The sequence below is a fragment of the Mobula hypostoma genome, chromosome 17 (assembly GCF_963921235.1).
Source record: "Mobula hypostoma chromosome 17, sMobHyp1.1, whole genome shotgun sequence".
Taxonomy (NCBI): Eukaryota; Metazoa; Chordata; class Chondrichthyes; order Myliobatiformes; family Myliobatidae; genus Mobula; species Mobula hypostoma.
Genome location: NC_086113.1, coordinates 41,168,131 through 41,180,953, shown reverse-complemented (window position 1 = coordinate 41,180,953; position 12,823 = coordinate 41,168,131). Strand labels below are relative to the sequence as shown.

The 12,823-nt window shown below is 40.2% G+C and overlaps 1 protein-coding gene across 1 annotated transcript in view; it reads left to right on the top strand.

Moving 5' to 3' along the window:
- Window positions 1-12,823, top strand: part of eaf1 (ELL associated factor 1) — a 30,152-nt gene that overhangs the window by 13,047 nt on the left and 4,282 nt on the right. Inside the window, exons 3-5 of the mRNA XM_063069785.1 lie at window positions 4,486-4,622; window positions 9,179-9,345; window positions 12,458-12,721. Coding sequence (XP_062925855.1) covers window positions 4,486-4,622; window positions 9,179-9,345; window positions 12,458-12,721 — 568 coding nt within the window. The remainder of the gene's footprint in view (window positions 1-4,485; window positions 4,623-9,178; window positions 9,346-12,457; window positions 12,722-12,823) is intronic.

Genomic DNA, 12,823 nt, shown 5'->3' with positions numbered 1-12,823 from the left:
GAGTTTTGGTGTCCTCTAATGACAACGTAGGGAGGTCTAATCCACTAAAAAAATCTGTGAAGTTGTTCTCAGAAGGAACTGAATACAGTTCTTTGAAGTAATTCTTGAATGTCTCATTTATTTCCTCTGTTGAAGATACTACTCCACGTTTAGCACATCTAATCGCTGGTATAGACCTTGTAGCTTCCTGTTTGAGCGTTAGTGCCAAAAGATTGCTCGGTCTACTGCCTTCTGCATAATGATTACGTTTGGTTATGTGGATCATATATTCTGCCCTGCTTCTTAATAAATTATTTAATTCTGCTTGTTTTGAGCTCGTTTTTTTTTTGTTATGGTGTATCTCCTTTTGAGATCATTCTCCAAAACCTTACATTGTTTTTCTAGGGTGGAAATCTTTTGAAGCCGGCTTTTATGTAGGTGGGAACTGAACCATATGGTGGGAAGTTCAAGGGGGATATTAGAGGAAGGTTTTTTACTCAGAGAGTGGTTGGTGCGTGGAATGCACTGCCTGAGTCAGTGGTGGAGGCAGATACACTAGTGAAGTTTACGAGACTACTAGACAGGCCTATGGAGGAATTTAAGGTGGGGGCTTATATGGGAGGCAGGGTTTGAGGGTCGGCACAACATTGTGGGCCGAAGGGCCTGTACTGTGCTGTATTATTCTATGTTCTATGTTCTTATTTCGTAAGAAACCCTTGATGGAGGCCCAAATCACTGTCACATCTGAGACACTATTTTTATTTAAATTTATAAATTCCGTCAGTTTTATTCTCAGTTGTGTTAGAAATTCATTACTTAGAAGGGTGGAGTTAAACCTCCACCTAGTAGCCTTATTTTTAATTTTGCCATAAATTAAAAATAAGGTTGTCATCAGATAGATGTCCGGGCAAAAATTCTATTGAGTGTACCAAAGGCAGCAAACCGGAGGATATAAGAATGTAATCTATCTGAGAGAAAGTTCTTGTGGATGTTACGAGAATACACATAAAATTAAGATGTTTGCTGGCCTGGGCTAGCATCAGTGGCATCAGCAGTTGGTCTGCCACCTGCCCTCAGGGGAAGGAGAGATAAGGAACAATGGAGCAGCGTCTGGAGATGTGTAATGAAGGAATGTGGGAGAGAGAGCTGTCTGGAGCGGCTCCCCTCTTTGAACCTTGAACTGTTTGAAGTGATGGACAGGCGATACCCCAGCAGGGGGATAAAAAGGGACAGGTTCGCTAAAGACGGACACACACGCCACCCGAGGTAACGAGACCCTGGAAGCGGTGCGCCTCTCACGAGTGGATGAGAAGTACCAGACAACGACAAGGGTGGAAAGGTACGATCAGCGGGAACCCGGTGTGTGTCCGCCCTTGCCTGGGTGCCGGGTTCACTGCAGAGGATTGACCGCATCTGGAGGAGGGGTCACAGTCGGTGACCTCAGGTGACATCACCAAGGACCCGCCCAAAAGTTGCTCGTGAGCAATCTCGCTGGTCTGTGAGTGAAGCTGTGCTGAATGATGAGTTGTTCCTGTTCTCTCTGTCTCTCTTCCCCCACCTTGTCCATCGCCATGGCAACGATTACTGCGAACTGAACTACTAACTGGACTGAACTTTGAGTCATTTTGAAATTGGTCATTTACCCCTAGACAACGATAGAGCTTGATTGATGCTGTTATCTTAATTCTGTGCACATGTGTGGTTATCATTGTTGAATTGTTGCATTTATTATCCTTTCGATTACTGTGTTGCTTGTTTCTTTAATAAAACTTTCTTAGTTCTAGTACTCCAGACTCCAACTGAGTGATCCATTTCTGCTGGTTTGGCAACCCAGTTACGGGGTACGTAACATGGAGAAGAAGGTATAGTCTTTAGCTGATGGATTATGCACCCTCCACTCATCAGTTAAATTTAAATCCGTTAGAAAAAGGTTAAGTGCTTTGGAAGCAGGTTCTTGAGAGCTTGATATAGTTGAGGAAGATTTATCGAGGTTATTGTTTACCAAAGCATTCATATCCGAACCAACATATAGTTGGTAGTCACTTAACTTCAGTAATTGTGAGGTAATTGAGGGAAAAAAAATTCAACCCCGAATATAGTTGGGGTATATAGGCTAATGAATGCAACTTTTTTTTTACCCTGAATAGATGTACAGCAATAAGCTAGACATCCTTCATTGTCGGTGTCAGTCCTTTCAATTGATACATTAATACTGCTTCTCATTAATATCATAACTCCTTTCGTACGAGTACCATCAGCTGATGCCACAACGGGTTTATAAAAGCGGTTTTGAACCCTGGGAATGTCATTAGGTTTAAGATGTGTTTCCTGTAACAGCGCGATATCTATTTTCTTATTGCGTAAGAAATCTAAAACCTTTGAACGCTTGTAGGGAGAGTTTAATCTTCTAACATTAAATGACACAATAGTAAGATTGTCTAATTTATCTGTATTGCTCATCTTCCCCTGGATCTGTTGTTGTAAGTTGGTGGAGCCCTGAGTTACCCCCTTGCCACCACCCCTCGCATACAACCCTTTGTAACATCTGTGAGTGTCAATAGCAAGCGTTGTTGCTATTACAGTTAAGAATTGTTCAGATAGCATATACAACAGTGGTCTACGCACAGAAAAATAAAAGGCTAGGTAATTTGCTTGTAGCTGCATTGAGGAATTTACATTGGCTAGGCCACCTGGGAGAACTTCACTGCTGTTTGGACATATCATCTGTGAGGGCCTGAGAGACTGAATGCCTCATTCAGAAGATGTATCCTAAATGTCCTGCATTACAATTTGGCTTAGATTGCATGCCCCAACCAATGTACTCTTTTATGTTGCAATAGTAACAGATAGAATGAGTGGAATGGGTTTGGGCCATGCTGCTCTTCCAGATAGTATTGGATCTGGCTGTTGAATTCTTAGATTATATGTGTTTAATTGTTATTTTCCTTGCAGTTTAACAGTTAATTATCTTCTTGTATTTTAAGTATTTTGTGTATGTATATGCAAGTTTAATATGCCTCTAGTGGCTATACAAAGTATACTTATGGAAAGCTCTGGAAGTGTCTTTGTTCTCCATTGAGTGAGTAAGTACTTTCTAATTGGTTGTCTCTTATCTAAAAATTTGAATGGATTTTTTAAATCTCAAAAATAGCTGTTCTATGTTAGGTGCTATCCTTCTTCCTTTGACTCTCTCTTTGCTTAGTAGTTCCATATTACTATCTGTTCAACTTTCCTCTGTTCTATCAACACTTATTAAAATGATTGCAAAGCAACAAATTTTGTGCCTCTTTACTGACTTTCGAAAGACTGCCTTGCCTCATTACCAATGGAGGATTTGCATTAATTTCACTCTGCTACGGGAATAGTATAAGAACTTGAATTCAGTATTATTCTTACAATCAAAACAGAACAAGATTATCATATATACAGTATAATTTCTTGATTCTCAGAGTACTATGGACCAAGTTAAGGGGTCTACAGGAGAAGTTTTATTTGAAAACTACCGAAGCAGTTACATAGTATTGAAAGCATCTAACCTGCTGGCTGAACAGATGTTTTTTTTTGTAGAAACAGGGAAAGTTGTTTCACTTTTGCTTAGTACAGCACAATGAAAAAACTGTGAAAATGTCTCTTGAGCCTCAACACCTCACGCAGGCTATCACCAAGAGAAAATAATAGAATTGGTAATAAAGCAATATTTATGTATGACTGCTTTAGGAATTTTTAATCATGTTTGCCAGTTCTGCTTATTTCAATCTGGCTGCTTATAATTTTTTTTTGTATTGAAAACAAAATTGGTGGAAGTAGCTTAGCAGGCTAGACAGCATCTGCAGAGACTGTTAAAGTGTAGATTTAAGACATTTCATTAGAAATGCAAAGTTAGAAATAAAACTATCTTTAAGGGGAAAAGGGGGAAGATATGAAGAAAACAAGGAATATCTCAATATGGAGAGACTGGTAAAGATGAGTGCATTAAAGTATTTTTGTAAGTGTTGTACATTGAAGATGAATGGAATTTAATGTTGACAGAAGGGAACGGTGGAAGGGGATAACAACTGCAGGAAATGAGGTAGAAGGGTGGAATTTTCATTGTTGAATAATCCAACGTTATGGTATTAAGTGCTATTTCAGATCATTGTAATAAATGTTTTGCTTTTGAAATTGCATACTTGCACTGCCACTTTACATTAATGACTGAAAGATTTCTTACAGTCACTAATGCACAAGCTCATTTAATATTTCATTATAATAGTGTCTGAAAAATATGCATCAATGTAGTCTACTTTTGAAATGGTCATAGTCTGTTTTTATAAATTATATTTCTTGGCTTTTTAATGGGAACTGGTTGATTCAGCTTATGAATATGCCTTTTTTCATGTAACACACCTGTGTAATGAAGGAGATGTTTCAGGGACTTTGTTACAATCATATAAAATGTTTAGAGTTACTATAGTATTATTTAGTATTCTTTCTAACATTTGTAGTAATATACTTTTTGGTCACCAGGGCTCCACTCCACCAATGACTGTGTTCAAAGGTAATAAAAGGCCGTATCAGAAGGATTGTGTACTTATCATTAACCATGACACTGGAGAGTTTGTGCTTGAAAAGCTCAGTAGCAGTATACAGGTGAAGAAGACTAGGTAAGAACACAAAGCTATTTCTTCAGTTGAATCTGTCACTATACACTCAGTTTTGTGTTTGATTAATTGTTGCACAGCGTCTCTACAGTTATGCATAAGTGTTGGTTTTCTGTACCTTTCGGATTTACATTCAGAATTAGATTTATTATCACGGGCTTGTGAAATCGTGAAATATATTTAAGACGTGGATAAATATGTTTATTTGGATACCCAGGAATTCAAGGATATTGGATTATTACAGAAATGTGTATGTGCTGGAGTAAAAATCTGAAATCATATTGAATGGTGGATCCATGAGTAGCTGAATATGCAACAGTTGTCACTGACTTCATTAAGACCTGTGTGGATGAGCATGTGCCTAGAAGAACATACCGAACATACCCAAATCAAAAGCCATGGATGAACCAGGAGATTCGCAGTCTGCTGAGGGCTAGATCTGTGGCATTTAAATCTGGTGATTCAGGACTAAATAGGAAGCCCAGGTACAAGTTACGGAGAGCTACCTGCAAGAGCCAAAGAATAATTCTGATTGAGGTCAGAGGTGGAATTGAACATGTGTCAACTCTGGCAGGGTTTTCAGGCCATTACTTCCTACAAAGCGAAACTTAACTTCATGCATGACAGTGATGCTTCACTCCCAGATGAGCTCAATGCCTTCTATGCCCACTTTGAAAGGGAGAATAAAACTCTGTGTATGAAGATCCCTGCAACATCCAGTGACCCTGTGATCTCTGTCTTGGAGGTTGACGTCAGAATGTCTTTCAAGAGAGTGAACTTTTGCAAGTCGACAGGCCCTAGTGGTGTACCTGGTAGGGCTCTGAAAATCTGTGCCAACCAACTGGCAGGTGTGTTCAAAGGCATTTTCAATCTCTGTTATAGTCAGAAGTTCTCATCTGCTTCAAAAGAACAACAATCATACCTGAACCCAAGAAAAGTAGGGTGAGCTGGTTTAATGACTATTACCCAGTACCAATTACATCTACCATGATGAAGTGGTTTGAGAGGTTGGTTGTAGTTAGAATCAACTGCACATAAGCAGAGACCTGTAACCACTGCAATTTGCCTAATGCCACAATATATCTACAGAAAACGTGATCTCATTGGCTCTTCATGTGACCTTGAATCACCTGGATAATACGAATACTTCAGGGTGCTGTTCATTGACTACAACTCAGTGTTTAACACAATCGTTCCTATAGTTCTGATCAAAAAGCTCCAAAACCTGGGCCTCTGTACCTCCTCTGCAACTGGAACCTTGACAAACTCACTGGAAGACCACAGTCTGTGCAGATCAGAAATAACATTTCCACCTTGCAGATAATCAACTCTTTCGCACCTCTTGGATGTGTGCTTAGCCCACTGCTCTACTCTGTACACCCACAGCTCAAATGCCATCTATAAATTTGTTGATGACACAACTATTGTTGGCAAAATTTTAGATGGTGGTGAGGTGTACTGAGCAAAATACTGAGCTGGTTGCGTGGTGCTGCACCAACAACCTTGCACTCAGTGTCAGTAGGACCAAAGAATTGACTGGGGTCTTCAGAAAGGGTAAGATGAGGGTACACACACCAGTCCTTATTAAGAGATCAGTAGTGGAAAGAGCGAGCAATTTCAAGTTCCTGGGTGTCAACATCTCTAGGGATCTATCCTGGGCTCAGCATATTGATGCAGTTACAAGATAGCATGACAGCTGCTATATTCATTAGGAGTTTGAGGGGATTTGCTGTGTCACCGAAGATACTTGCAAATTTCTACTTATGTTCTGTGAAGAGCATTCTACGTGGCTGCACCACTGTCTGGTATGGGGTGGGGGTGGGGAGGGGTGTACTGCACAGGATTGAAGTAAGCTGCAGAAGGTTGTAAACTTAGTTAGCTCCATCATGGACGCTAGCTTCCCCAGCATCCATGATATTCTCAAGGAGCAATGCCTCAAAAAGGTGGCACCCATCATTAAGGACCTCATCACCCAGGACACTGCCTCTTCTCAATGTTACCATCAGGGAGGATGTACAGGAGCCTGAAGGCATACACTCAATGATTCAGGAACGACTTCTTCCCTCTGCCATCAGATTTCTGAATGGACATTGAACCCATGAACAGTACCTCAGTACTATTTTTTTTCTTGTGTTATTTGACTTAAAAAAAATATATAAATACATACTGTAATTTACTGTTTTTTTTATTATGTATTGCGATGTACTGCTACCACTCTCAGTGTATCTCTCCCTCTCCCAATGTAGAGTGCCCTCCTGCTTCAAAACTTCCACCATGGTTCCAGTACCTAAAAAGACCAAGGCAACATGTCTGAATGACTGGTGTCCTGTTGCACACACTTCAATAATAAGCAAATGCTTTGCGAGGCTGGTCAAGGACTACATCTGCAGCATGTTACCAATCACACTGGACCCCCTACAATTCGCTACCGACACAACCGATCGACATTTGACGCAATAGCCACAGCTCTACACACAGTCCTTACACATCTGGAGAAGAAGGATGCTTATGTGAGAATGCTGTTCTTGGACTACAGTTCAGCATTCAACACCATTATTTCCGCCAGGCTTGGCAAGAAGCTCAGAGACGTAAGCCTTCACTCTGTCTTGTGTAGCTGGATCCTGGACTTCCTGTCAGATGGCCAGCAGGTGGTAAGGGTGGGCTCCCTCACTTCTGCTCCTCTGTCCCTCAATGCAGGTGCCCCTCAGGGCTGTGTCCTTAGCCCCCTCCTTTACTCTCTATATGCCCATGACTCTGTCGCCACCCACAGCTCCAATCTGCTAATTGAATTTGCTGACGATACTACTCTGATTGACCTAATCTCAAATAATAATGAGGCAGCCTACAGAGAAGTCATTACCTTGTCAAGAAAACAACCTCTCCCTCAGTGTTGTAAAAACAAAGGAGTTGGTTGTGGACTACAGGAGGGATGAAGACAGACTAACCCCTATTAACATCAGTGGATCTGGGGTTGAAAGGGTGAACAGTTTTAAGTTCCTTGGCATACACATCACCAAGGATCTCGTGTTGTCTGCACATACCGGCTGTGTGATGAAAAAGGCACAACAGTGCCACTTTTACCTCAGAGGGTTGAAGAAGTTTGGTATGGTCCCTCAAGTCCTTTCTACAGGGACACGATTGAGAGCATCCTGACAGGCTGCATCACTGCCTGGTATGGGAACTGTACTTCCCTCAATTGCAGCACTCTGCAGAGAGTGATGTGGACAGCCCAACACATCTGTAGATGTGAACTTCCCACTATTCGGGACATTCGCAAAGACAGGTGTGTAAAAAGGGCCCGAAGGATCATTGGGGACCTGAGTCACCCCAACCACAAACTATTCCAGCTGCTACCATCCGGGAAATGGTACCGCAGCATAAAAGCCAGGACAAGACCAACAGGCTCTGGGACAGCTTCTTCCACCAGGCCATCAGACTGATTAATTCGTGCTGATACAATTGTATTTCTGTGTTATATTGACTGTCCTGTTGTACGTACTATTTGTTATAAATTGCACATTGCACATTTAGATGGAGTCGTAATGTAAAGATTTTTACTCGTGTATATGAAGGACGTAAGTAATAAAGTCAATTCAATTCACCACAACAACAAATTTCCCGACATACTAAACCTGATTGTTATTCTGAATGGCCTAATCCAGCTTCGATTTCCTATGTTCTTAGGTTCTTCTGTTCTCTGCATTTTTGAAGCTTGGAAGCACACTGTACTGAATGGCTACATCCCAAAATATAACTAATAATTCATTAAAATACTTGTTTTCTATAAGTCTGTATTTGTAAAGAAAATGTTGGGTGTCTAGCAGGTTACATACCTGATATCAGACGATAATGAAAAACAGTTAATATTTACCAGCCAGTTCAATCTAACTAAGATCTGTACTCATCTGCTAAAAGGAAAACTGATTTTTTTTTAAGGCCAGGTTAGTGTGGGAAAACTCAGGAAATTTTGTAAACTATATTGTTGTTAGCTTTTTTGCTAATGTAACATTTAAGATTTTTTGAAGTTGAACTGAATTTTAACTCTGGCATCGCAGTAAGTTTTCCACATTGTATTTTTTATTATTATCTGACTGGTCACTTGAATTGTGATTACACAATTCCCAAGACTTCTGCAATATGTGAGCGCTGGCTGAAGCTATTATCAGTCTTATTTATCCCCACATTCCCCAGCCCCAGAGCTAAGTAGACTTTTGATGCAGGGTGCATAAATTTTGACAAAATGAAAGGCAGTTAGGGAATAGTGACACCCATAGAACTCTTAAACTCCTCTTCCTCCCTCTGGTTTTCAGCAGAGTCAATGTCTTCGAGAGATGATGTAAGAAAAAGAGTAAATGTAAATAGGGAGTAGGAGAATTTTATCTCGTATAAGCTCTCAGTTCTGGATGGAATGAAAAAACACAAACAGGTGCTTCTACTAATTTCTACTAAAATCTTATACAAGAACTTAGACTGACCTGTCTTCTAATATTTTTGAGATAGTATTCTAAAGGTATTTTTTACTGTTGTGAAATGATTGATTTTTTAATTTTTTTTTACAGAGCTGAAGGAAGCAGTAAAATCCAGGCTCAATTGGAATCACAGGCAGTGAGAAGATCTCAGCCTTCATCGCAGTTTAGAGCCCCAAATAAGCCATGTACTGGACCAAAAACATCTCCCTCAAAGGACAATCCATCACCTGAACCACAACTTGATGACATAAAAAGAGGTAAGCAAATAAAAGTCTGTGTGGAAAGGAACAATTGATGCAAAACACCGTTCATCACTTTACATACATATATATTGCCTATAAAAACTATTCAACCCCTCCCCTTTAGAATTTTTCATGTTTTATGGTTTACAACATTGAATCACAGTGGATTTAATTTGGCTTTTTTGACACTGATCAACAGAAAATGATTCTTTTGTGTCAAAGTGAAAACAGATATCTACAAAGTAATTTAAATCAATTATGAATGAATTAAATTTGTTTCAGTCAGTACAAACAACAAAAAGCATTATTTTCAACGATGGTTTCATAATGACGATTACAAATATAAAACACAAGATAATTGATTGCACAAGTATTCACACTCTTCAAATCGGTATTTAGTAGTAGATGTACCTTTGACAGCAATTACAGCCTTGAGTCTGTGTGGATAGGTCTCTATCAGCTTTGCATATCTGAACACTGCTATTTTTCCCTATTTACAAAACTGCTCAACCTCTGGCAGATTGCATGGGGATTGTGAGTGAACAGTCTTCATTGTTTGTGGTGACAGTTTATTGCAATTTACCACAGAAAAAGTGTTATTAATAAAGTATTTAGTGGCATTTCTGTTCTTCAACTAGCTTTTTAATCCTGTTTGCAAATGATCTCATAATGCAATTTCCTAACACAGGAAAAGGAATAGCTTTTTTTCCTGTCGCTGAAACCTGACTAACCATTCAATTAGGTCATGATTGATCTGCATCTCATTTACCCACCTTGGTTCCATATTACTTAGTACCACAGTCCTATAAAAATCTGACCAATGTTATTTTTGAATAATCTTCATTATGTTATTATTCTGAATGCACTTACTTTTTCTTAATGCCTCTAAAGTGTCAGACTATCCAGCATCTGAGATTTGACAAGTAGAAAATTTCTTTAAATATAGGGAAGGCCAAAACTATTTATTTTGATCCCTGTCAAAAATTGCAATTCCTAGTCACAAGTCTCAAACATTTCTTTGGTAGCTGACCAATGATGGAACTGGACAATTGGCATTCAGGTGTTATATTTGAGTCAACTTCTAAGTTTCGGAATACAGGTGTCCCCCGCTTTTCGAACGTTTGCTTTATGAAACCTCACTGTTACGAAAGACCTGCATTAGTACCCTGTTTTCGCTTTCAGAAGGTGTTTTCACTGTTACGAAGAAAGGCAGCGTGCAATAAAAAATCGCGCGATAAAAGGCAGCGCGTGCCCCGAGCAGCCGCTCTCCCCCGGATTCGGAACGGCATTGCTTAAACACTTTGCATTGAGCAGCCATTAGCAAGATGTGTTCTAAGGTGTTGGAAAAGCCTGAAAGAGCTCATAAGGGTGTTACACTTAGTGTAAAACTAGCCATAATTAAGCATTTTGATCGCGGTGAACGAAGCAAGGACAAAGTGAGTTTTCCTTGTGGAAGCTGATGAAGATGATATTGAAGAGGTTTTGGCATCCCATGACCAAGATCTGATAGATGAAGAGCTGATGCAATTGGAAGAGGAAAGGATAACAATCGAAACCAAATGCAGAAAGTGAAGCAACTGCGTGAGATTTTCGTTGCAACGATGAAGTACGACTTTAATTTTGAAAGGGTACGTAGGTTTAGGGGATATTTGCAGGATGGTTTGAGTGTTTACAAATAACTGTGTGATAGAAAAATGCGTGAGGCTCAGCAGTCAAGCAAGCCTTCCACATCAGCCACAGCAGATGATAAACCTCAACCTTTGACATCAAGGTAGGCAGTCTTAGGAGAAGATGAGCTGCCTGCCCTGATCGATGATGAGATGACACCCCCGTGTCCCACCAACCCAACACCCGGGCCCCAGACAGATACTGTACTGATTCGTGGAGAATGCAACAGTAGCCGGGAGGCACACAGCACATCTTTAAGAAAAAAGCCAAAATAAACATGCTAATTAATTAGGTGCCGCCTGGCACGTAATTGTCAGCCCAGATCAGAGGCAATGCAATCGGTAATCGCCTCTGATCTGCACCAACATTTACGTGCCAGGCAGCGCCTAATTAATTAGCATGTTTATTTCGGCTTTTTTCTTAAAGATGTGCTGTGTGCCTCCCGGCTACCGCTGCGTTCTTCGCGGCAATGTATCGGGTCAGCGGCCCGGAGGGTGGGGGCCACTGCACCACCCCCAACCTGCGACGACTCAGTCTCACACACCATCATCAGTGTGCTCGGCGCTGTTTTCCCAATTCCGGTAAGTGATACTACACTGTACATACATTATTTCTACTTTATATAGGCTGTGTATTTTTACGTGTTATTTGGTAGATTTGGCAGCTTCATAGTTTAAAGGTTACTGGAGAGCGCATTTATGCCAACAGCGCTTGTGTGAGATTTTCGCTATGGAGATCTGTGCAGGCAATCTTTGGAGAGAAGTATTTCTACTTTATATAGGCTGTGTATTTATCATATCATTCCTGCTTTTACTATATGTTACTGTTATTTTAGTTTTTATGTGTTATTTGGCATGATTTGTTAGGTTATTTTTGGGTCTGTGAATGCTCACAAAATTTTCCCATACAAGTAAATGGTAATTGCTTCTTCGCTTTACGACATTCCGGCTTATGAACCGTTTCATAGGAACGCTCTATCTTCGGATGGCGGGGGAAACCTGTATATATTTGTTCCACCACTAAGATCACTGCTGTATTTATGTTTCAGATCATGTGCTGATCATTGTTGGACATCCAGTCTTATTTTACTCTCTACAACTTGCCATCCAAATCTCAGCAGCTTTGTGTTCTCTCTTCTTCCTCCATCAATGCTATGTTTGCTGTACGCACTACACTTACTCCCAAGTTAACCTACTCCTCAATTTAAAGTATTTACTTTCAAATGTCTCCATAGTGTGACGTTTCCCCATAGCTTGAGCCCTGCAATTCTTTAGTTCTGGTGCCTTTAGGTTTCCCAAATTGCTCTGTTATAAGGGGTGTAGATTTCGCAGTCTTGCCTTCCACCGCAAAATCCCAAATTCTGTATTCACATCATAGGTTAAAAATTTTTTTTGTTTATTTTCTTTTTTTCCCTTTTGGTGTGACTTAACAAAGCACCTGTTTTTTTTAATCCATCCAGAACTAAGAGCTGAAGTTGATATAATCGAACAGATGAGTAGCAGCAGTAGTTCCTCAGAATCTGGAAGCTCATCTGGCAGTGATGACAGCTCTAGTAGTGATGTGGAAAATGAAGCTCGCCCATCTACACTGCCACAGCTACAAACACATCAACAATCCCATTCCCAATCTCATCAGCAACAGCAGCCACAGAATTACGGTAACAGAATTGCTTCTACAAATGGTACCAGCAGACCAGGAAGCAATCAGCTTATGACCACACTGAGTAAGTATGCAGTACTGAACTACATTTGTTATTAATCACAGCTACCTGTTTTACTTTACAATTTTCTTTTCTAATATGTTTGCTTTAAGTCCAAAGTGCTAA